Source organism: Rhinopithecus bieti, unplaced genomic scaffold (genome assembly GCF_001698545.2).
Source record: "Rhinopithecus bieti isolate Rb0 unplaced genomic scaffold, ASM169854v2 scaffold_5478, whole genome shotgun sequence".
Lineage (NCBI taxonomy): Eukaryota > Metazoa > Chordata > Mammalia > Primates > Cercopithecidae > Rhinopithecus > Rhinopithecus bieti.
Window position 1 is genome coordinate 2,230,446 of NW_016805008.1, and position 25,839 is coordinate 2,256,284.

At 38.8% G+C, this 25,839-nt stretch overlaps 2 protein-coding genes across 2 annotated transcripts in view; both read right to left on the minus strand.

Annotated features, from left to right (window-relative positions):
• The window catches only part of GUCA1C (guanylate cyclase activator 1C), a 49,466-nt gene extending 37,446 nt beyond the window's left edge, over positions 1–12,020 (minus strand). The window contains 1 exon segment of the mRNA XM_017870838.1: positions 11,489–12,020. Coding sequence (XP_017726327.1) covers positions 11,489–11,692 — 204 coding nt within the window. The 5' untranslated portion in view covers positions 11,693–12,020.
• Positions 12,021–17,109: 5,089 nt separating this feature from the next.
• Positions 17,110–25,839, minus strand: part of MORC1 (MORC family CW-type zinc finger 1) — a 183,569-nt gene continuing 174,839 nt past the window's right edge. The window contains 3 exon segments of the mRNA XM_017870879.1: positions 17,110–17,220; positions 17,222–17,350; positions 21,691–21,885. Of these exon segments, the coding sequence (XP_017726368.1) occupies positions 17,194–17,220; positions 17,222–17,350; positions 21,691–21,885 (351 nt within the window). The 3' untranslated portion in view covers positions 17,110–17,193.

The following is a 25,839-nucleotide window of genomic DNA, read 5'->3' on the forward strand; positions in this document are numbered from 1 at the left end:
TCTACCTATTTACACACCCCTAGCCCCACACAACCCTAATATTGGAATGTAATTTTTCTATTCTTATCTGCCCTGCTGGGATGGGATTGAAGAATTTCCCTAGGGGACCCTTGACCACATTACCAGGTTTAAAAGCAGCCCTCAACACCATGGGCCCATTTGGAACCTTGAAACCACAGGGTTAGTACAATGTTTTTCCCCCTCTCAAGCTTTGATTCTTTATTTACTTCTTTTTATTTTTTGAGGATGTGCCTATCTTCCCCACTAGATTGTAGAGTCAATTTAGGACAGAGACCAATTCTTATCCATCTTTGTGGCATCCTTCCCTCCTCCATGCCTCCAAGTGCTTAGTAAATATTTGCAAGTGCACTGAGATAATAACACAGAATGTTAACTATGTGAGTTTGCTCCTGGTAATCCCTCCTGTCATCCAGCTCTCCCCACATTCATAAAGACATTCATTGTCTAAGAGATAGGTCACTGTAGCAAAAAGCAAGCAGGAATCAAGAGTTCATTCTTAGCTCTCAAGTTTCAATGGTTGAAGCCATTCAGGATTCAGAGCATAGAGTTTATGCCATAAACAAAAGATTTAGAAGAATGTATAATTAGAGCCAGTTTTTCTAGTTTCTCCAGTCTACTTCCAAACTACATAAAGATTCCATAGGCTGGGAGGGTGTGGAATAAAGGAAGGAAGAGAGAGTTGCCAGATATTGAGGGGGAGGGAGGCACTGATATGTGAGAGCCAAGAATGGTTGGATGACAGATAATAGAAACACCACGTTTGGCAGTTGTAAGAGCAGAAGCACCTGGGATTCACCTCCTGGGTAGAGATACACTAAGTTCCCCTGCACCTAGCACAGATGGGGAGAAAAGGCTGTAGGTGTATTTGGCCAGAGAAGCCTGACCCAGACTAAGAGGCCTTGGAATATAAAGTAGCTGAGAGATTCTGACTTAGGAGGCACAGCTGTGAAGAAACAACAGCCCTCTGCATGAATCAGGAGATACAGAGGGGGACCATCTCCACAAATAATGGGGTAGACAGATTCTCCCCCAGCACCTTGAGGTTTGGATGCACATTTAGGGTTTACATGCAATCCTGGAGAGTGGCGGGAGAGCCCTCCTTCATAAAGGAGGACTCATAAATTTAGTAGAAAACTAAAGTAACATTTCTTGAATGCCTGAGTATGGAAGCTGAAATTCTTAGCAGATACACAAATAAGAAATGCATTTTAGTCTTTTATCCCTTGCCCCCTTCTCACTTTTCCCCACGAGTCCCCAAAGTCCATTGTATGATTCTTGTGTCTTTGCGTCCTCATAGCTTAGCTCCCACATATTACTGAGAACATACAATGTTTAGTTTTCCATTCCTGAGTTACTTCACTCGGAATAATAGTCTCCAATCTCATCCAGGTCACGCCACCTGTACCCCAATAACTTATGGAAAAAAATGTTAATTAAATAAATATAATGATAAACCAAATTTAAAATAAGCATATAAATTCTGTGGACAAAACAAGAAATCCAAATAAAAAATAAACATGTAAAGAAAATAAATATATTTTAAACTTCTTCTTGAGATAATTACTCCAATTAAGCACTAACTTACAGTTTGGAAGATATGGTGGCCTCCTTTGGAATACATATGGGGGAAAAGGAGGGAAAGAGAGGAGTGGAAAGGAAAGAAGTGCATATGTAACACTGAAGCTACTTCAGTTGTTTCCTGCAGGGTAAACACACCTGGTAGGAATAATTTCAGAGAAACCTGAGGATACCCGTCTGGCAGATGCACCTGAATGTATTCTGAGCTAGAGAATTGAGAGTGACCAACCTGGAGATTTGTTTCTTGTCTATGAGGAATATCTAAGCCCCTCTCCCGTCCTGTGGAACATGGGTCACAGGTGATTGAGGCCAGGAGTTTTAGGTTAAAATGAAAGGGTTGCCATGGTGGGGTCCATTAAGGGGAGGTGATTGAGGCCAGGAGTTTTAGGGTAATGGAAAAGGTTGCCAGGTGGAGGTCATTAGGGAGGTGATTTAAGGCCAGGAGTTTTAGGTTAAATGAAGGGTTGGCCAGGGTGGAGGTTTTCAATTAAGGGGAGGGCGATTGAAGCCAGGAGTTTTAGGTTAAATGAAGGTTGCCAGGTGGAGGTCATTAAGGGGAGGCTCTTAACTGAAAACATTATAGCAACTGCATGCTGTTGGTAAGCGACTGGTTTTCCTAACCAGCCTGCCACCACTGGGCCATGCAGTTATGTTGTCCAGCCCCTGCCACCGGGCTCTCTCTCTTGTATATAAGACCCTAATGAAACCCCATGTCTCATTTGCTGGCTCTGGGCGGCTTGTTTGGCCTCTTTAACCTGGTGCCTTCCTTATGAAGGTTAATAGGGATTCAGCATATCTCCCTAGCATTTTATTTAATCATTCAGTAAATATGTTTTCTGTCTCCTGTATGCCATCATGCTATAATAGGTGCCCGTTCTGGGGAAATGTGGGATTTGAGGGGGTCTATAATCCTCTTATTCTTCATATTTCTGTACTGTTGTTTCATGAGGATGAATTGATGCACCACTTGCCCTTAAAAAGAGAAAGGAGACTTGGAGAGGAGTAAACGGAGGGTGAGAAAGAAGGCAGCACACCTAAAGTGCAGAGTGCAGGATGAGTGGCAGGGCCAGGCACTCCTTCATCCTCAGCCTCTGCATGGATGTAGCAGAGCAGAAGCAAGTTCCACTTTGTGCACTCCCTAGGAGGAGAGCCAGAGTGCAGGTGCATTCCCAGAACAGCAAGTGCTTTCCCGAGAATTGGGTGCTTGGTATCAATCTCCAGGTGAAGACTATGGATGCTTAGGTGAGAAAAGTGCAGCCCCTGCCCCACTTTCACTGCCTATAAGGAACCAATGGCCAGCAACAAAAATCTAGTTTCTGTTGTATCTGTGCTGGCCTGCACCTGGCCCTCAAAGGCTCACCAGGCTGTCAACGTGTTTTGCGTTGGCAGTGGTGGTTGCTGTGGCTGGTCTTTGGAGCCCACCTAACTTCAAGTCCCATCATCTCACCTGGTTTAGGTGTAACACTAACAACAGAGCCACATACTTTCATTTTGGACTCATCATGGAGACTTTATGTTTTGACACGTTTGCACCAGTCTAGGACATCGGCTTTCAAGTCAGTAGAATTCTCATAATGGAATGGACGATTCCCAGTTATAGAAACTAAGGAACTTGTGTTGCCAAGTCTTCCCCAGAGACAGATCTTAATTTTGAGAGGAGCAGTTTCCATCACTGACCTCACCTACTAAGATTTGCTGTCTTCTGTGCTATCTTTAAATTTTTAAAGAATCCTGTTTTTAAGCATGTACATAGAACATGTACATATTTAAAATTAAATACAACTAAAAGGCTTATAATTTAAAACACTGAACTTGTGGGGTTTTTCCTAGTCTTTACTCAATGTTTGTAATTAAGATGCTTATTCTTATATCTTGATTTATTAATTTTAGACATTGGCTTCCTGTTATACTAAAAGAGAAGTATTTAATTTTATGACCCTCATATAACCCAATGATGTGCTGGAGCGTATTTCATCTGCCAGTGTGAGCTGATTGTTAAATTGTATAAGCCAAGTATTAAACAGTCATTAGCTTGAAAATTGGCCACCGCGCGAGTATTTACTCTATGGAAATCAGCAAATGTCACCAGAGTTACCTGCCCTTGAACCCTCTGAGCTAATGAAGCATTCACCAGCACACTATTGTTCTCCCACCAGATTCCCTTAATTGTAGTTAATCTAAAAGTCAGAGTTTCATTTTAATGATTGTGGTAATTTGTTTTTTGAAACAGGGTCTCTATCACCCAGGCTACAGTGCAGTGGTGCAATCAGTGCTCACCACAGCCTCAGCCCCTCTGGACTCAAGCGATCCTCCCACCTCAGCCTCCTGAGTATCTGGGACTATAGGTGTTAGCCACTGTGCCCAGCTACATTTTATTGTATTTTTTTAGAGACAAGGTTGTGCTATGTTGGCCATGCTGGTCTCGAACTCCTGCACTCAAGCCTTCTTGGCCTTTCAAGAGTGTTGGGATTACAGGCGTGAGCCACCGTGCCCAGCCTATGGTACATTTTGTTCTCTGCATAGCTGTAGCATACCAAAATTATTGACTTCCTTGTTTTACATGGAGTTAGTAATTGCCTCATTGTAATCAGCCTGACATCACCTGAACCTAGCCGACAATTCACTAAAGACAACCAATAATTATGTGCCTGTGAAGTATTCTTGCCAAACAAACCTGAATCTATTTAAGTTTCTACAGCTAAATACCAGTTTATAGATAATGTGAAGAACCAAAAGCAAGTTAGATGACACAACAAGAGGACAATCAGATACATTTAGAATGTGGGATATTCTACAGAACCAATGACTCACTTTCCCTAACAAATCATTGGCATGAAAAGGGAAGGAGATGATTAGAGAATTATTGCAGAAAAAAAAATGAAGACTTGAAAGTCATAACCACAATTGCAACATGAGCACCTTGTTTGGATCCTAGCTCAAATCAAGAATCTAAAAAAAAAAAAAATGTATGCTTGAAACAATCAGGAAAATTTATCCATAGACTGGGTAGTAGATGATACTGGCAATTATTAGTTAATAATAATGTGTATTTCAAAATCACTGAGAGAGTAGATTTTAAGTGTTCTCACCACAAAGAAATGATAAGTATGTGAGATGATGGATATTTTAATTAGCTTCAGTTAATCATTTCACAATGTATTAACTACTAATAGCCTGCTATTGCTTGGAAGCCTTACCTACAACAGAAACAGTTGACTAAGTAGTTTCTATGTTGTATGTACTGTATAATGTATTCTTACAATAAAGCTAGAGAAAATAAAATGTTATGAAGGAAGAGAAAATACATTTACTATTCTTTAAGTAGAAGTGGAACATGATAAAGGTTTTCATCCTCATCAGGATATCCTCACGTTTGAGTAGGCTGAGGAGGAGGAAGAGGAAGGGTTGGTTTTGCCGTCTCAGGGGTGACAGAGAAGGAAGAAAATCTGTAAGTGGACCCTCACAGTTCAAACCTGTGTTCTTCAAGGGTCAACTGTATATCATACTATAGCATTGTACCCCATAAATATATACCATTATTATTTGTCAATTTAAAGTTTAAGATAGAATAACTGTTATTTTTAGGTATGCTAATGGCATAGTACTTATGTTTTAAACATGTCCTTATTGGTATAGATGAATAATAAATATTTTTAGGACAGATTACATAACGTTGGAATATTTTTCTTTTAAAAAAACAGAAAACATGTAGGAGGACAAATGAAACAAAATGGCAAAATTTTATAATTGCTAAAGCTGAGTGATGGGTCTATGAGAGCTATTCTACTTTTGTATGTGGAAAATTTTCATAATAAATATGTTTAAGGTATTTCATTTTAAATTTTGGTAGTTTTTCTTGTACTTAGCCTTGTTATTTTTAGTCAAATACAGCATCAAACAATTTAATATTGCTTTTGAAATCCGCAAACATAGTAGCTGATTCATCAATGTCATTTTTTAAGGTCTTCCTCCCAGGGTCCCCCTTTTTCCTTCTCAATTGGGATTAGCAGCTGAATGGGTTTTCGGCATATAGCTGTTGATCTGGACTTGCCTGTTCTATGATCCTGAGACTGCCCTTACCTGATTTCCTATGTTGGATTCCTCTTTCCCTGTTTGTTGATATATGTCCTCTGATATGGTTTGGCTCTGTGTCCCCACCCAAATCTCATGTTGAATTGTAATCTTCAATTACAATGTTGGGGGAGGGAGCTGGTGGGAGGTGATTGGATCATGGGGCACTTTTCCCCTTGCTGTTCTCACAATAGTGAGTGAGTTCTCACGAGATCTGGTTGTTTAAAAGTGTGTAGCACTTTCCCCTCCACCCTCTCTCTCCTGCCACCATGTAAAGACGTGCTTCACCCTTCTATCATGATTGTAAGTTTCCTGAGGCCTCCCCAGCCATGTCTCCTGTGCAGCTTGCAGAACTGTAAGCCAATTAAACCTCTTTTCTTTATAAATTACCCACTCTCAGTTCTTTATAGCAGTGAGAACAGACAAACCCTCATTTTTGATGGAGCACCTACTCCAGAGCTTCCTTAAAAAAAAGTAAGTGTGAAATAAATTTTCTAGTCTTTGCATGTCTTTATTCTCTCTTCGTGTTTGATTTGGCTCGGTAATTTCCTCTGAGAATTTTGGAAGGTTTTTTTTTCCCACTTTTAGCTTCTGGTGTTGGTGTTAAGAAGCTCAATGCTATTTTGGTTTCTATTTCTGTTTTCTTTCCTTTCTTGAAGACTTTAGGATTTTCTCTTTACCCTTCTTATAAAATTTCTCAGAACATGCTGTATGTTGACGTCTTTCTGCACATTATGCTGGGCCTTGTGAAACTTGTGTCTAATAGATCTGGGAAATTTTTCTGGTTTTTCCCTTTTTTTTTTTATTGTTTCCTGAGACAGAGTCTCACTCTGTCACCCAGGCTGGAGTACAAGGGTGCAATCTCAACTCACTGCAACCTCCACCTCCCAGGTTCAAGCAATTCTCCTGCCTCACCCACTCAAGCAGCTGGGATTACAGGTGCACCCCACCACAGCCAGCTAATTTTTGTGTTTTTAATAAAAGATGGGGTTTTATGTTGGCCAGGCTGGTCTCGAACTCCTGACCTCAGTGATTTGCCTGCCTCGACCTCCTAAAGTGCTGGGATTACAGGCATGAGCCACTGCAGTGGCCATTTTTTCTGATTTCTTTTGTCATAATCTTCTATTTTCTCTGGCCTCTTTTTCTGAGAGTCTTATTAATAGGATAGTAGACCTATTCAACTCAATTTAAGGATTTTACTTGGAGAAATGCATGTGTGGAAGGAAATAGGGAGGGAGTCTGTAACAGCTGAGCCAGCTGTCAGACCATGATGTTAATCTGATCCAGGTGAAGAAGAGAGGGAGGGAAGGTTGGTAGAAGTGTCCTAAGCATTCCTGCAACCCAAGGTCCAGCAAAGCTGCCAGGGAATCCCTGAGCCAAAGCCTATAGACAGAGGACTCTCCTGTCTGTTAGGAATAACCCAGCCTTAGTATTTTTGTTGCACTCAATCATTGGCAGTAGTCTAAGCCCAGGCAGCATGGACTCAGGGCAAGCACAATTTGAATTGTAAAGACCCAAAGGTCTGAGGTGCCAAGGCCATGGCCATTACTATAAAATAGGTTCCATTACCATTGTGATGGTTGAATGTGTTCATCTATTCAGTGCACCTAGAACAGTGTCAGGCACATCATAACCACTCAAAAAGTGGGTTTTCCAGCTTTATTAAGGAATAGTTGACAAATAAAAATTATATATATTTATGGTACACAATGTTATTTTTATATGTGTATACAATGTGAAATCATTAAATTAAGCTAATTACCATATCCATCATCTTATCACATACTTATCTTTTTTGTGGTGAGAATATCTAAGATTTTCTTAGCAATTTTCAAGTATGAAATATTTTATTAACTGTAGTCACCATGCTGTACAAGATGCCCAGAACTTACTCATCCTGCATAACTAGAAGTTTCTACCCTTTGACAAACATCTCCCTATTACTCCTCTGCCCCATCAACCTCAGTCCTTGGCAACAGCCATTCTACTCTTTGCTTCTATGAGCTTGACTTTCTTAGGCTCCACGTATCAGTGAGGTTGATTACGCCTTACTTCTCTTTCTGTGTCTGGCTTATTTCACCAAGCATAATGTCCTCCAGGTTCATCTATATTGTGGAAATGACAAGATTTCCTTGTTTTTTAAGGCTGAATAGTATTCCATTGCATATACAAAGCACAGTTTCTTAATCCATCCATTTGCTGATGGATAATACTTGGGTTGATTCCAAATTTTGCCGGTTGTGAATAGTGCTGCAACAAACATGGGAGTGCAGATAACCTTCCAACATATTGATTTCATTTCCTTTAGATAGATACCCAGAAGTGAGATTTCTGGTTCATATGGTAGTTCTATTTTTAATTTTGTGAGGAACCTGCATACTGTTTTCCATAATAGCTGTACTAGTTTACATTCCCACCAACAGTGTGTAAGCTCTCTTTTCCCCACATCCTTGAACTCAGAAAGTGTTATTGTTATTGAATGCCAAGGAGAAACCCACCATGCTGTGTGATTAGCTAAAAAATATTATTATAAATTTTATGCTCTAAATCTCAGAATGTATTTACTTTTATTTTAAGCACTATCCTAATAGGGTTGCTTAGCTTAAATACAATCTAAAGCCAGGTTAGAAACGGCACATTAAAAATCAAAAGCTCATTAATATTATAATAAGAAAGCTGTGAAATGTGAGTTTGACAGCAGGAGAAAAGACAGAACAACAAGAAAAAGCAAACAATGATAAAAGCACAAATTTTCAGGGTTTTTAACATTAGGAAACAGCTCCAGAAACTTCAATGGGAATGGGTGTCCCATGGTATTACACAGAACATAACAACTGCTGTTCATAATAATGACCCTGATATATCAAGAAAGTGCTTTACCAGCACTTTGAGGAGGTAGAAAAGTATGACATGCATTTTAAAATAATTTCCATCTATAGCACATAAAAGAAAAAGAAAAATATTGCATGATCTCATTTACATGTGGAATCTAAAAAAAATCAAATAGAGTGGTTATGAGGAGTGGGGTAGGAGAAGAGGAAATGGGGAGATGTAGGTCAGAGGATAAAAGTAGCAGATATGTAGGAGGAACAAGTCTGGAGATTCATTACACACCACGAGGACTACAGTAACAAAATTGTACTTATGTGCAACTCATGCTAAATGAGTAGATTTTACTGCTCTTGCCACAAAGATCCCCCCCCCCCAAAAATGGGTAACTATGTGAGATGATGGATATGTTAATTTGCTTCAGTACAGTAACATTTTTTCCTATCCATATGTATCCTATAACATGTTGTATACCTTAGACATACACAATAAAATTCATTTTAAAAATAAAATTTAAAAAATAAAGTCGAACTTATAAAAACACAAAGCAAAAAAGAAAACTGCAGAGAAGTTGCATAGAAATAGTAAATCTTTGGGGATTCTGGACAGATGCTAGTTTTATCAATTCATCTAATATACGACTTTTTCTGTGCATAATTGCACATCATTTCTTAATATCACTTGATAATGAACAATCCTTACTCTTGTCATTTTACCACCTGATTTTATGTTGAGATCCCCCACACCTTTTGCGGCGTTTGTCATTACTCCTTAGGCTCACTTCCTTCCTAAGCAAACATAAAATGTCTTTGATGAATAGCAGCAGAACTTCCAAGCCATCTAAATTAAGCTCCCGGGATGGGTCAGGCCATTCCTGTGGTGGACACTGAGAGGGCTCTCACACTGAGGACACACACACCTGTCTGGACATTGCCCCTGCTTCCTTGCCAGTTTGCTTCATCTGGCAGCAGATCCCTGCTTCCACCCAGCACTCCTTTCCGCATGTTTCTGTTCTTGCATGTGAACCACTGACATGTACAATGTTCACAAATACTGGGCTAGCAACCAAACTGCTAGGATGGGATATGACATCAACGCCTTTGGAGAATAACTGTAAAACTCGATGATAGCTCATTTTCTAACCTCTCAGGAGTACTCGGAGCCTAAGAAGCTGCTGTCTAGAGCAACAGACTTTCATCTTGATATTGGGCTGCTTACAGCAGCCATACAAAGAGTGAAGCACAGAGAATGACAGAGAGAAAGAAAGAGACAAGTGAGATTGAGAGCTGAGAGACACATACACAGGCAGAGGCAAATAAAGACAACATGGCAGCATGCTTATAGTATCTGGAACACATTTCAGGATTAATAACAAAAGCGGAATCTGCCACATTTTCCCACTGATTTGTCAGTTCCTTGAAGATTGCCTTTTGCTTGCATTGACACTAAGTAAAATTTATGAGGAGGAAAGCACTGTCATGCTAAATAGGCAGTGCTTAACTATGTTTGGTAACAAAGCACAAAAGATCATAACATAATGTCCTAAAGAAATCTGTTCCTGACATTGCTACAGGATTAAAATAGCTGTTAATTGGCCGGGCGCGGTGGCTCAAGCCTGTAATCCCAGCGCTTTGGGAGGCTGAGACAGGCGGATCACGAGGTCCCAGCGCTTTGGGAGGCCGAGACAGGCGGATCACGAGGTCAGGAGATCGAGACCATCCTGGCTAACACGGTGAAACCCCGTCTCTACTAAAAAAATACAAAAAACTAGCCGGGCGAGGTGGCGGGCACCTGTGGCCCCAGCTACTCGGGAGGCTGAGGCAGGAGAACGGCGTAAACCCGGGAGGCGGAGCTTGCAGTGAGCTAAGATCTCAGCCACTGCACTCCAGCCTGGGCGAGCAGAGCGAGACTCTAGTCTCAAAAAAAGAAAAAAAAAAAAAAAAAAAAGCTGTTAAATTTCCACAGCTTTAATTTTTCCAGCAAGTTCCTGCCTGTGTTATCGTAACTGTTTACAGTCACCTGATTCTTGGTTTAAAGGATGTGCTAAATTCTAGCAGACATCCTATCAAAATAACCAGGAGTTTTTTAAAATTTTATTGAGTTTACTTCTTCTTCTTTCTCTTCTATTATCAGTTGGATGGCCTTCTAAAGTCATTTCTTTTCTATTAGCATTTTCTCTGTTCCTTTTTATTCTAATCAACATCTACACATTTTGAAATATACAAATCCACAGTAAAATAACCAAAATAAACAAGTAAAAGCAGGCAGAACCTGAGCCTGATATTTCAGGTTGTTGCTTTTTTGTCTCTCTCTCTTTTTTTTTTTTTTTCAATTTCATATCTTCTTTTCTCTATTTTTTCAAGAAATGAAATTAAATGCACTACAGCTCCTCAGAAATGAGTAAATTCAAGACAATAGTTGAGTAACAATCTTTAGAAACAAAAATTTGTCTGAATTTAAAACTGTTAAGTTTCCATTTTCCCCAAACTAAATTGGTCAACTATGGGGAAAAAAGTAATATGAAGCATTCTAACTTTTGATTTGAGTACAGACAACATGTTGGCTAATTTGTATTGATTGTATCTGCCAATCTAGATGCAATCACTTTTAAAAGCAGAGTCCTGTAATTTCTATAAAATGTCACCAATGCATTAAATACTTCGAAAACAGTCTTTGTAAATCAATCTGTACTTATTAGATTTATTTAAATGATAGCATTAGAGTTCCATGCCGAGATTTAATTTGGTTTAAAAATAACTCCCTACATGCAGAACACTTCCTAGGGTGGGAGAGGCTAGTTCCCAATTATTTTCATGCCTTCAGTACTAAAAGTGTTTAATGACTCACTTACCTGCAAGCTGTGAGTTGTCTGAAGACCTCTCTATTCAGTGGGATGCACACATTTTACTTAAGGCTATTTTATAGGGAAAAAAGGAAAGAGTGCAGAACCATAGCATTTTCCAATGAAATGAAAAGTAAAAAACCTTACCTGGTTCGTGTCAAAGGTATTATAAACTTGATCAATATGTTTATTGGCCTTCTGATTCAGACCTTGCAGACCCAAAAGTGTCTTAAATTCATGTAGTGTTTGCAGGCCGGATGGATATTCCGTCATAAATGTTCTGTACCACACATGGGTCGCTTGTGTAGGAACTGCTCTCTGATCACCAGCTATAGATTTTCCATTCCCCATCTTGACTCACAGTCTACAGCTTTTCCTCAGGTTGTTTTCACGTAAGTTTTCGCTGGATTTAGTCCCTTACTCCTCACTAAAACTGAAGGCTAACATATGCCCTGAGAAAGCTACTCTAAACCTCTTACAGCAACAAGCTAAATAAGAATAGAAAGCCAGTGAGATTAACTCATCTGCCCAGTTTTAAAACCAAGGTCACTTGGCACTTGGTAACTAACATGCTTACAGTCATGCAGAGACATAGTTTTTTGGGAAGGGAAGAGGCAATATTTTAGAGAGGGTGACCCGTGTTATATTGTTAGCCATCAATTTTGCCTATATTATGGAGTGGTACAGTGGGTCTAATGGCAGGAACTTGGAGGTGCAATCAGGAAGCCTAGATTCTGTGCTTTCTTCTACCACTTATTAACTACATTGAAACATTACTTACATTCTTGTTTGTTTCCTCATCTGTGAAATAGGAATAAAAGTATCTGCCTTTTCATACCTGAGTATTGTGAAGATAAATTTAGATGACATTTTTACATGAAAAAAACCATACATTGAGTATTATTAAAAAGAAGTCTATGTATAAGAGAGAAAAATAGGTAGAGAGAATCAAATAGTAGTAAGAAGAACTTTAGATGTCATAGTCAGATAAAGGAACATACTGGGCTGTGTCTTCTGGTGGTGTTCTTCCATTCTCTCCCCCACCCTCTGTTCTTACCTTTTTCTGGTCTCTCAAGTATCTACACATGCCATTGGCCTGCGAGCTTTATCTCACTCCAGTTTTCTAATCTGGCTAATCTTGTCCTAACCAAGCCCCATTTGCCAATGAATTTAAAAACAGGGTCAATGGACCTAAGAACTGTATCCAAGGTCCAGTAGTGGAAATGAATGCTTTGTGTGGTCCTCAACCCATTTTGCTACCAACCACACTTAGAACTAGAAAACCCCAGGTGGAATATAATTCTGTTACTCCTGAATTATAGTTCCTTTTTTTTGTTTGTTTTTGAGATGGAGTCTTGCTGTGTCGCTCAGGCTGGAGTATAGCGGTGCGATCTCGGCTCACTGCAAGCTCCGCCTCCCAGGTTCACATCATTCTCCTCTCTCAGCCTCTCGAATAGCTAGGAATACAGGCGCCCGCCACCATGCCCGGCTAATTTTTTGTATTTTTAGTAGAGATGGGGTTTCACCATGTTAGCTAGGATGATCTCGGTCTTCTGACCTTGTGATCAGCCTTGACCTCCCAAAGTGCTGGAATTACAGGTGTGAGTCACAGTGCCTGGTCTACAGTTCTCCTTTTCTAACCTCACTCAATGCTTTCTTTTATTTCCATTTTGACCCAGTTCATACACCATACACCTGGTTTCTGTCTTTGTCCCTATTCCTTAGTCCTGACAATCTGTTTATTATAAAATCCTTGAATCCTAAGAAGGAGCCATCGGGGCCTAAATGAATTGCCTTGACCAGAAGTGGTGGTGGTTATGGTGAATATGGTTAATTTTGTTTCAAACATATCAATGTAGACTCTCAATGGGACATTTTGATGTCATAATTAGAGTAAAATAATAGGGCTGGGCACAGTGGCTCATGCCTGTGATCTCAGCACTTTGAGAGGCCAAGGTGGGTGGATCCCTTGAGGTCAGCAGTTCAAGACCAGCTTGGGCAACCTGGTGAAATCCCATTTCTACTAAAAATACAAAAATTAGCCGGGCATGGTGGCACATGCCTGTAATCGCAGCTACTCGGGAGACTGAGGCAAGAGAATCATTTGAACCCTGGAGGCGGAGGATGCAAGTGAGCTGAGATTGTGCCATTGCATTCCAGCCTGGGCGACAGTGAGACTCTGTCTTAAAAAAAAAAAAAAAAAAAAAAGGTGAAAATAAGGTCATAGTATGTGAAACTTATCATATCAATTTGAAAGAATTACCTGAAACCATTAGAGTGAATGATATTCTTTTTTAGACAGCAAAAAGGACAAAGGGGAGACAGTGAGGACTCAGCCTCGAGATTATTCAGCTTGGAATGAGAGAAATATCCTGCTAGAATTTTCAAAAAGCATTCTTTGGGGAAGTCCCCTTTAAGATTCTTTCTAAAGGTCTGCCAGAGGATGCTCAGAGGCACTGACTTCTTATCATCATTAACATTTATTAATCACTAATTTTTAAATTAAAGAAAAAATGGATACAGATGATGGCAGAGGAAGGTAGTAAAAGTTTTCAAGGAGGCAAGAAAATCCTTTGAGGAAGGAAAACTTTGGATGGATCAAGAATATAAGGACCTGAGATCCAGAAACTGTTTCTTCATATAAATGTACTTTAAAGAAAATTGGCCAAGCACACTGGCTCACACCTGTAATCCCTGCACTTTGGGAGGCCAAGGTAGGCGGATCACCTGAGGTCGGGAGTTCGAGACCAGCCTGACCAACATGGCAAAACCCAGGCTCTACTAAAAATACACAATTAGTTGGGCATGGTGGTGTGGCACCTGTAATCCCAGCTACTCGGGAGGCTGAGGCAGGATAATCGCTTGAACCCGGGAGATGGAGGCTGCAGTGAGCGGAGATCTTGCCACTGTACTCCAATCTGGGCAACAGGAGTGAAACTCTGTCTCGAAAAAAAAAAAGGAAAAGAAACAAAACAAAACCTGCATAATGATCATTTGCTGATGCAGAAAAAAACTTTAAGGTTATTTGTAAAATAAGAATTCTAACATTAAATACAGTATTGAAGTCCAAAAATCAGGAGTCTTGCTGTATAGAACATTAGCCAGTCATAAGATAATGGGAAAAAGCCTCCATTTATGATAGGCTAAAAAATAAATCTAACTGCAATAAATATAACTAGGAATGTGCAAGATGTATTTGACAAAAATTTTTAAATGGTAGTATAGTCTTCAATGAAGACTTGAGGATATGCAAAGGCATATCTTGGTCTTGGGTAGAAAAACTTAATATTAAAAAACATATCAGTTCTCTCTATATTAATCTGTGTTATCACCACAAACTCCCATCTAAAAAATATAAATAGAATTTGAGGGGTAGTGGTGGCTACAAAATGTAATTCTGAGAATCAAGCATAAAAAAATACACAAAACTTTTGAAAATAAAATTATTAAGTAGCCCTACCAAAACAACATGAATCTGGCATGAGAAAAGATGAAGCACTCAATGAAAAATAAATAGATTCTTTTTTTAACTAGGTTCAATTACAAATAAGAATTTAATATGCAGTAAAGGTGGTATGGTAAGACAGTAGGAAATAACTGATTATCAATGAATAATTCTGGTACAAAGCTATGGCTATGTGGAGATGCGCGCATACACACATACACACACACACATACACACAAAGGATTTCTAACTTACTTCTCACTCCAAAATAAATTTTAGATGAATCATAGGTTTAACAATATAAATCACTATAAGAAAACAAAGCAAAATTGTTTTATAATTTTAGCATGGGAGAGTCCTCTCTAAATATGACCACAGAAACCATAAACAAAAGGAAATTCAATCATAATCTTTTAAAAAATCCCAGATGACTCAAAACACCATAAAACAAAACAAAAGTTTGTTAGAAAATATCTGTAATAGGCCGGGCGCGGTGGCTCAAGCCTGTAATCCCAGCACTTTGGGAGGCCGAGACGGGCAGATCACGAGGTCAGGAGATCGAGACCATCCTGGCTAACACGGTGAAACCCTATCTCTACTAAAAAATACAAAAATCTAGCCAGGCGAGGTGGCGGGCGCCTGTAGTGCCAGCTACTCAGGAGGCTGAGGCAGAAGAATGGTGTAAACCCGGGAGGCGGAGCTTGCAGTGAGCTGAGATCCGGCCATTGCACTCCAGCCCAGGCGACAGAGCAGAGCAAGACTCCGTCTCAAAAAAAAAAAAAGAAAAGAAAATATCTGTAATATATATCACATTAAAAGATAATATCCCTAATGTGAGGACAGTTCTTACAAATCAATAAGAAAATACCCACCACCAAGTAGAAAATTGACAAAGTCCAAATTTAAAATCTGAATGACTTTTAAACATATGAAAAGATGCTCAATCACACTCAAAGTATAAGAAATGTATGTTCAAACTACAAGGATATACCACTTTTCACCTGTTTGATCAGCAAGATAAGAAAGTCTGGTAATCCACCAGGTAGGTGAAGGTGTGAGGAAACAGGAACTCATACACTGCTGTAGGAGTGTAGACTAACACAATTTTTTCAAAGTGCTATCAGGCAATATCTATTCATAATAAAATGCATATACTCTTTGATCCAGCAATTCGTTTGCTGAGACATTTGACAGACATAATTGTACCTGTGTGAACAAATTTATAAGGATATTCACTGTTGTGCATATGTAAATCCAAACGAACAATAAAAACCTAAACATGCATTGATAAGGAAATGGTTAAACAGATTTAGTATTTCCATTGAATGAAATAATAAGGAGCAGTTGAAGATAATGAGAGGTTATCTCATTATCTCTCTACATATGTATTATTACATGTATTGGTCTCAATATGGAATGGTCTTGAAGGTATATTGAGTGGAAAAAGCAACAGCCCCATCTTTTGGATGCTATTACATCCGTATCTATAGCTATATCATGATATATATGGTTTTACAGATATTGATTGCGGATAGATTTACAAGTAACTGGTAAAAACATGCCTCTTGAGAAGAGTACTTAAGTGGCTAAAGGCAAAAATGAAATAGTTTACCATATTCCATTTCCATGTTCCAGGCTTTTGCTATGTTCGTATACATAAATTAAAATTATACAGTTTCACAAATGAATATTAAATGTTTTATTGTTTTGTCTAAAGTTTCAGACATTTCTGAACAAAAAAAAACAACCACTTATCAAGAAAAGTGTAAAAACATGCTTCTTTATGTATATGTAAATGTAAAACAACAATTTTTACATATGTGTAATATGTATACATATTATGCTTAGGAGATTTATTATTTTACTATGACAAAATAATAAAATTATATAAGCTATATCTCAGTTTTGAGAGGATTTGTATTTTCTGCTTTACTGAGTGTTGGCTATAGTGGAGAAAGGGCATAAAGTCTTTCTTTTTCAACATCTTCAAGAGGAAGTGAGTCTGTAGTCCTCTTGCATATTGATTTTTGAAAAACTCTGCTTTTAAATCTCTCTTTTAACAGGAATAACAGAAATTACAATACAATATTTTAAGGAATAACAAAATTTAAGCTTGAGTGGAAATTTCATTTTTTTCAGTAGCTCACAAGAAAATTAGAGAACCCTAAATATTATTAAGTATTCTTCTGAAAGAAGAGGAAGATTTAGAAAATAGGATTAGGAATTATATAAATTGTAAATTGGTCTCCATTTCTAGAGTGGTACAATTTTCCTTTATTTGAAAAAATTTCTAATTTCCTTATTGTTAACAGAATAGACTTTACAGTAACAACAAAAAGAAAAAATTTTAAAAAGAATCTTCCAATTTTCTTATCAGCATTTTTTAAAAGGGAATACCTTCTCTGACTTAATTTTCAGGAGTCTTTTCATTTTTTTTCTAAAGGGAGTCTATGTCTTGTATCTATAGTTACTTTATTTAAATTGTTCTGGAGGAGGGGATTATCTTCTTTAAGCAAAGCTTCTAAATGAGTGTCAATCTGCTCCAGGTCACCTTCTGGACCACCCTGGAAAAGAGAAGCAACAGTCACACCAGGGAACGAAGCTGTAGAGCTTATTCCTGTAATTTGGGCAGCTTCCTAACAGTCTTCCCTATGACTCATGCTGCAACAAAAGCCACCTTACATTTGAATCATGCTTTTAACCTTTCAAAATGTTTTCTCATTTAATGTCATTTTATGCTAACAAGTGGTTAGAAACTTGGTTCATTTTTTTATTCTTTAGTGGGAGTTAGTACAACTGTTTTTTCTCTTTTAAAAAATTACTTGCTATATTCCTAAAGCCCCTCAGTCTAATCTCATCCTTCTCTGTTACAGGCTGTCATCTCCTATTTTTAAAATTAATGAATCTTTAGCCTTATAGGCAAAAAATAGACAAGAAGCCAAATTTTGTCTTCTCTGTTTCTTCTATTTCCATTGCAGTGTCTTTTCCCTCAGCTCTTGGCTTACTACCCTGGTCTGTCTCCTTCTCTTTGTCCTCCCTTTCTCTCTTTTACTCAGCTCCCTGTTGAGGCGATTTCATGCTCTCCTTTCCTGGGCTTCTTGATCCAATGAACAGTTAGACGTGTGTGTGGGGGGGGGGTGTCTTCAAAAAGTTCATGGAAAATGCATATTATGAAAAAACTACGTAGGCACGGATTTCAAAATTTTTGAACAAAAATAAACTCACACTAAGTTGTTATGACATATTTGACCAGGATGTAGTTTGAGGCACTAAAAGGATAAGATAGCCAGTTTGAAAGAAGCCACTATCAGACCAACATGAATTCTGCTGCAACTGAAGCAAGAACAAAGATCAAATGTATGGTGAAGCTTGGGTGGAAGAATGGCAAAATTATTCACGCTTTATGAAAAGTTTATGGGGACAATATCCCCAACAGAGAGCCTATAACAGAAGGATGAGATTAGACTCAGGGAGCTATAGGACTATGGCAAGTAATTTTTAAAAACAGAGAAATCAGCAGTTTATAAATGGATAACTTGAGAACGGATGAGATGATGTTGAAGAGGAAGCTGGCAGTGTCAGACTGTCCACATCCCTTTGCAAGGAAAAAGTTAATCTTGTTCATGCTCTTACTGGAGAAGATGGATAATTAATAGCAGAAACAATCGCCAACACCACAGACATCTCAAGTAGTTCAGCTAACACAATTCTGACTGAAAAACTAAACGAGCAAACTTTCCACTCAGTGGGTGCCAAAACCATTGTGCCTAGATCAGCTGCAGACAAGAGCAAAGCTTTCAATGGAAATTTTAGATAAATGGGATCACGATCCTGAAGGATTTCTTCAAAAAACTGTAACAGGAGATGAAATGTGGCTTTGCAAGTATGATCCTGAAGACAAAGCAATGGCTACCTAGAGGTGGAAGAGGTCCAGTCAAAGCAACAGTGGTCGGTCAACGGCAAAGGTCATGACAACAGTTTTTTGGGATACTCAGGGCATTTTGCTTGTTGACTTTCTTGAGGGCCAAAGAACAATAACACCAGCTTATTATAATGGTGTTTTGAGCAAGTTAGCCAAAGCTTTCATAGAAAAACGCCTGGGAAAGATTCATCAGAGTCCTCTTCCACCATGACAATGTTCCTGCTTATTCCTCTCATCAAACAAGGGCAATTTTGTGAGAGTTTTGACGGGAAATCATTAGGCATACCTTATTGTCCTGATCTGACTCCTTCTGACTTCTTTTTAAAAAATCTTTTAAAAAAATCTGTAAAGGGCATCCATTTTTCTTTAATAATGTAAAAAAGACTGCATTGACATGGTTAAATTCCAAGAACTCTTAGATCTTTAGAGATGGACTAAAAGGCTGCTGCCATTGTTTACATAAGTGTCTTGACCTTGATGGAGATTATGTTGAAAAATAAAGTTTACATTTTTACTTTTAGCCCCATTTTTCCACAAACTGCTTGAGCTCCCCTTTAATGTTCCCTCTTGGCTTACTGATCTAAATCTCATTCCCTTGGGCCCAACTATGGGATCAACTAACTCTCCAACTGAGCGGATAGATAAGAGGATTTTTTAGGAAGGGCCTTTCAGAAGCAGTCCCAGCACTAAGTGTCTGGCACCATTAACCTCGCCTCCGCATCTCTTCTCTGGTTCCATGAAATGTGCTTCAGCTTTACTCCCTCTACCATAGATTTGCTCTAACAAGGCTGGATTGTACTGAGTTCCAGCTTTTGACTGGGATACTGTTCCTACAGATGGATTACAATGATGCTGATATTTACCTTGACTTCCAAATATTCGCTGACCCTGAAGAATGCCCTGTGACCCTGACACAAAGCACTTCTCGTCCTGTTAGATATAATCTGATCTTTTGGCTATTATCCTCTGCCTGGTGGACTAAACTTCTTCCAGGATGCTACATTATTTCCATGCTTGGCTTCTTCATGTGCCTGCCCCACCTCTATCTGCTCTGGGTCCCTCATCTTGATTCTCTGCTGTACTCTACTGCAGTGGCTCTGGCAATCAGAGACTGTGAAATAGAACTTTCATGTGGGGGGATGAGAGTAATACATTTGGGCAGGAGCCCTTTAAGTGCCTCTCCACTGAGACTAGGAAAAAGAGTTTCATACTCTGCTGGCTGAAGCCCTTCACCTGCCTACCAAACTTTGTGAATACAGTAAATTAAATTAGTATGGTTACTCTGGCTGCTGCTTAAGAACCTAGAGGTTTGGCAGAGTAGTAGTAAATGATTATTCTTTCAGTTTTTCTTAGCCAAATGTGGATTTGCTATTATGAAAGTCAATTATTTTATAAACTTGTTTAATAGTCAGGAAGTGGTATTCAATCTCTAAGATACAGAATTTCTTTGGTCTTTCTAGTTTACTTGTTAAGTGAAACAATAATCGTCACTGAAACACTACCATGTGCTAGGCTCCATACCAGACTTTTAACACATGAAAACATCTGGCATCCTTCACAGCCACAAGAACCAAAAGGAGCTCTACTGAAATCCCACTCTCATAGCAATACATAAACTAGACAAACTGGCTGAAGCAGTATGGTTGATAGAAGCACAAATACAATTACCTTTATATAAAAATTAGCATTAACATCCTTTTAAATTTTAATAACATAACATTTTAACTGTTGCCTAGACCATCAAAGGGGAGAGGGACTTTTCTTTTGGCAATATACTTAAGCAAAACACAACAAAAAAGCTTTTCTGCATTTTGTCTTGTACTTAATATAAATTTCAGATAAATTAAAAGATTCAGTTTTTTGAAGTGGGAAAGGACTCCCACTTTTAAATGTTTACAACCAGGACTGAGACCCAGGCAGTCTGGCTTCAAGGTCCATGTTCTTCACACGTTATACAGATGTATGTATGGTGAGTTTCCTTGTCTCTCCCCAGCCCTTTCAAGGGCAAGGCAATCCAATCCTCTAGCCAATCCTCCATAAGGGTCTCAGTTCCTGTCCCCTCACCTTCCGTGGCCCACGAAGGCTCTGTCTCCTGTTCCAGCACTCAGGGCCTATATTTGAGGACAAAATGCCACAGGCTCCCTAGGCTCACTGTTCTGGCTTGGATTTCTCAATTTATTTCTAGAATCCACAGGAAGACTTTCAATCTTGACTACATATATTTTCAGTTTTGTTGTATTGTATGCAGCATTTCCATGTGCTATAGAAGACGGGCTCTTCCTCATTAGTTCGACCTATCACATAACTCAATTCTTTATACATATAACATATATATATATAAAACATATATATAAACATATATATATAAAACATATATATATATAAAAACATATAAACAAAACTGACAGTAATCCATACTTACATGATGTTTCCTGACTTCTCTCAAACTGTCCTCTAAGATTAAGAGGGTTTATTTTTATTTATGCATTAAAATAAAAGTAAAGTAAAATATTTCACTGTCTGAAAAAACTGAAAAAATTACCTACTGGTCACGTTATTAAGGGGACACCAAGGGTGATCATGCTATACCAACAGCACAAGCAAAGATTCTGAATTAAGATACAAAAGAACGTGCGCCTGTAGTTCCAGTTACTTGGAAGACTGAGGCAGAGGAATCACTTGAACCCAGGAGGCGGAGGTTGCAGTGAGATGAGATCACGCCACTGCACTCCAGCCTGGCAACAGAGCGAGACTCCGTCTCAAAAAAAAAAAAAGATACGAAAGAACACAGAGTTTCTAAATGTTCTAATATATGCTTTCACAATTCATTTATTTAGGCTTTTGAAATCCTTATGTGGAGAGAAAAGGCTGACTTAAGTGACTTGTCCAGGTCAGTAAGTGAATGACAATGTTAAGAGAAGTTAGATGAGTTCTCGTTCCGTAGAGTCTACTCCTACTGTCAAATACAATTTTTTCACTCACCGCTTGAAGTTTCTGCAACAATAGTACCAGTTTTATACGAAGATTCTTCAGCTTATCCTCAGAGATTTTTCTTTTATTTTCACATTGCCCCAGAGAGATTTCATTATGTATGCCTCTTGTATTGGAATCATAGATAATGGACTGCAATTTCTTCTTTATTTTTTTTTCATATTGGACCATATAAGTATTCTGTATCTGGGAATGTTTTAAAAACAGTTTTAGCATGTTTTTAAAATATTACTTTCCCCCTAGTATCACTAGACAATTTCATATTCCAACTCTGCCTACATGTACCAAGTGTCGATTTTGTAGGTAAGTACTACAGGTGGTCTAAATTTAGGAAATGTTGATACCCTTAAGGAACTTACATACACTCTGATGGAAGACTTAGAAGAGAAAAATGTAAAATATTTCAGTAAATGTAATTATGAGGAGGAAAGAGACACATGACAGTGAGCTTGGAGACCTCTCCTATGGAATGAAGAAGAAACCTCGTAAAGGTTGAATCTGTTCTCCCAACGGTGATCACCAGATTAATTAAGGCACAAAGTGAGCAGGTGCCTGTGACTCTCTCTCCGCAGCACCAGTAATTCACAGGCAATGACAGAATGGCCCACCACTTGGGGCTGTCTGGCAGATGATGTAGTGTTACTTGTAAGGCAAGGCTGTAGCATCCAGAAAGCACAGAAACGACATAAAGAGGAATTCCTGTTCTCACTCTCTTGGGGTTCCTTACCATGATACAAAAAGTACAGGCAGTTATGTATATGACCCTCATTAATTGAAGAATCTTGGTTGTTTTCCAAAATTTCATGCTGTGCCTGAGGCACTCATGAAGTAGAAAGAGGTAATGGAGAGGCCAAATGCTTCAGTTTCAGAATGACATTAATTGCTTGTATAAACATTTCTAGAAGGCCAAGTGATATTCTGAGAAAAGAGATACTGGGCAAATCCCACTTTGATAAGCATTTGGATGTTTATGTAATAAGGAGATTTCTGTGTTCTAATATTACTGGGTTGCCAAGAAAGTTGTAAGGTAGCCTCATTTGTCTTTTGGGCCTACCTTTCCCTCTTCAGACCCTCCACTACATTGACTATGTGTAGACCCTTCTCTGATGTCCACATCATCTCCTTTAGCATTCACTGACTTCATGAGTTTCCCCTTTTTCTACAAAATCCTTTACACAAGCAAGTGAAAATCCCTACATATAGGAAATTCTGTTTAATAAATATTCACTAACTAGTTCCTAACTTGAAAGCACTGCATTTGATTATAGATGATGTGGAGATATATAAGGTACAGTCTTTGCCCTCAAGAACTCTCTAGTCTACAGCATGAGATAATACAAGTGTGCAAATACATCTTATGGAAGATAAGGACCTTGTGCCCACAAGGAAGGCACTAAATAGCAGGGATTCAGGACAGCAGATAAGGCAGCACTCACAGCAAGGGAATTTCAAACACATGGGTAAATCCTGCCTTGAAACCCAGGCTACATTTAAAGATCCTGGAAGAGAATCCACTTTTGAACATCTTTAATTCAACCTGTAAGTTGATGCCTTAAAACTAAGGCAACCACCACCTCCACCAGGAAGCTTCATAGATGCTTCCTATAGAGGCTGCAGGCAAACCCAGGGAGAGACATCTACTGCCTGAAGGTGGAGTAGGAGAATAATCCAACTCAGCTGGAATAAGGAGAACAGCGTTACATACAGTTCACATGTCACTAGCCACTTACAGTTTTCAGAACTCTAGAATGTTATAGCTTTTGCCATGCTGAATAATAGTCAGAAAACACTTTTGCATAAAATAAAAGCCACAGTAAAACCAAAACAAATCAAAGATAAATATCAAAAATGGCAAACATTATGGAAATATTATTTGAAAAAACAACAGTATTGCTCAAATCAGCCATAAAAAGGAACCTGCTATTGACACACTTAAATGGACCTGAAGTGATGCTGAATAAATAAGGCAACTGTCAAATGACACACACATATGATTCCATTTCTACAGCATTCCTGAAAAGACAAAGCGATAGAGATGGAGAACAGATTAGTGGATGCCAGGAGTTAGAGTTGATTGTGGAAGGGCTGAGTGGATATGACTATAAAAAGGCAGCATAAGGGAGATACTTATGGTAATGAGAATTCTGCATCCTGATTTCGGTAATGATTATACAAACTTCCATGTATGATGAAATGACATAGAACTATACATACACATTTTACCAAATTCAATTTCCTCGTTTTGATATCGTACCATAATTATGCATAATTACGTACTGGAAGAAACCAGGCGATGAGTACACAGGACCTCTCTGTACTGTTTTTGCAACTTCCTATGAATCTATAATTATTTTGAAATTAAAAGAAAAAAGCAAAAACAAAAAGCCTCGACACTATTAATATGAGATGAGATCAAGAATGTTTAATATAGTACACTACAAAGTCATTCAGTCTCTGAAAGTTTACCTTTTAGTAACCAGTAAACCATGTTTTTGTCAAATACTACAGGCCAGCTTTTTGGTTTACTCTCCTGCCTTTCTCTCCAGGAGGTTCTGCTAACCTCTCCAGGAAGTTTCTATGAAAGGTAACAATTTTGACAACTTTTCAAGCTCAGTGTAAAAGGACATCTAGTTGTATTAGCTTTTTTTTGTGTTAACATTTTAATTAAGGTGAGAAAATAATTGTAGCAAGATGAGAGGCTTAGTTCTGCTGGTTAAACCCACTCTTGTAGAGGTATCTGCAGATCACAAACCAAATTCTTTCCGAACTACGTTAATTCAGAATGGAATTAGGATTTGAAAGAAAGGATATTTAACTGAGATTTTAATTTTCTGCCTTGAATTCAAAGAGCAGGAGCTCTAGCAGTTTCGCAGCTCCAAACTCGTAATGAGTTTGTGCAAAGTAAGGAAGGCCTACAACATCTATAGATTTTGTAGCATACAAACAGGAATATTCATTTAAGTGTTTATGTTGGCAGGCACTAAAGCAGAAACAATCGACTGTGATTCAACATGTAACTATGAAGATCCAGATGCATTCAAAGGCACTGGTTGCATGCTGCTAGAATACAGAGTTTGATGACAGGATTATTAACTTCAAGGATTCTATCATCTAACTGAGGAGAAAATGAAATATAATAAACTATTACAAGGTAGAAATGTTAATTAATGCTAAACAAAGTTTTAACTTTCTCCCAGAACACAGAGAGGTCAAGATTAATCTCTCATGGAGAAACTGAGAGTCTTCACGTAAAAGATAATATTGACCAAGCTCAATGGGGAAGGATTTCAAGAGGCCGACTGTGTATTGGGAGAGTGGATAGGAGTATTTCGGGGAATATCACGAGGGGAAAGGCTCAGGGGTAGACCAGTGTAAGTAAGTTGGAACAACTCTGGGCCACTCATTTTAGCTGGAACAGATGGCTTCTGAGGAAAGAATAAAAGATGATGGTTTGAGTCAGGTGATGCAGGACCACCAATGCCATTACGAATCAGCTACTACTACAATAGTAGTTACGAAAACCACGGTTGTGACCAAGGAAGCCTGTGACTTATGTAAGTTTCTCCTATGCTGTGATGTGGCTCTGTTCATTAAATGTACACACCTTCAGTCAAGTTGTTCTGTGTTTCGCTTACAAGATCTCATTTCAACAGGAACTTCTGGTCTCCCGACTGTTTATCTTGCTTTGATTTTTTGAACCCGACTTGCCCTGCATGTTAAGGGGATACTGCTCATCATCTACACTAACACTGTTCACCCTGAATAAACACGTATCTTATTCACTCTGGCTCCATTACTAATGGTGTAGACGTTGGAAAAAATATTTAGAGGCAGGGGGGCGGAGCAAGATGGCCGAATAGGAACAACTCCAGTATCCAGCTCACAGCAGGAGCAACACAGAAGACAGGTGATTTCTGCATTTTCAACTGAGGTACTGGGTACATCTCACTAGGGAGTGCCAGACAATCGGTGCTGGTCAGTCGCTGCAGCCCGACCAGCGAGAGCTGAAGCAGGGCGAGGCATCGCCTCACCTGGGAAGCGCAAGGGGGAAGGGAATCCCTTTTCCTAGCCAGGGCAACTGAGACACACAACACCTGGAAAATCAGGGAACTCCCACCCCAATCCTGCGCTTTACCAAGG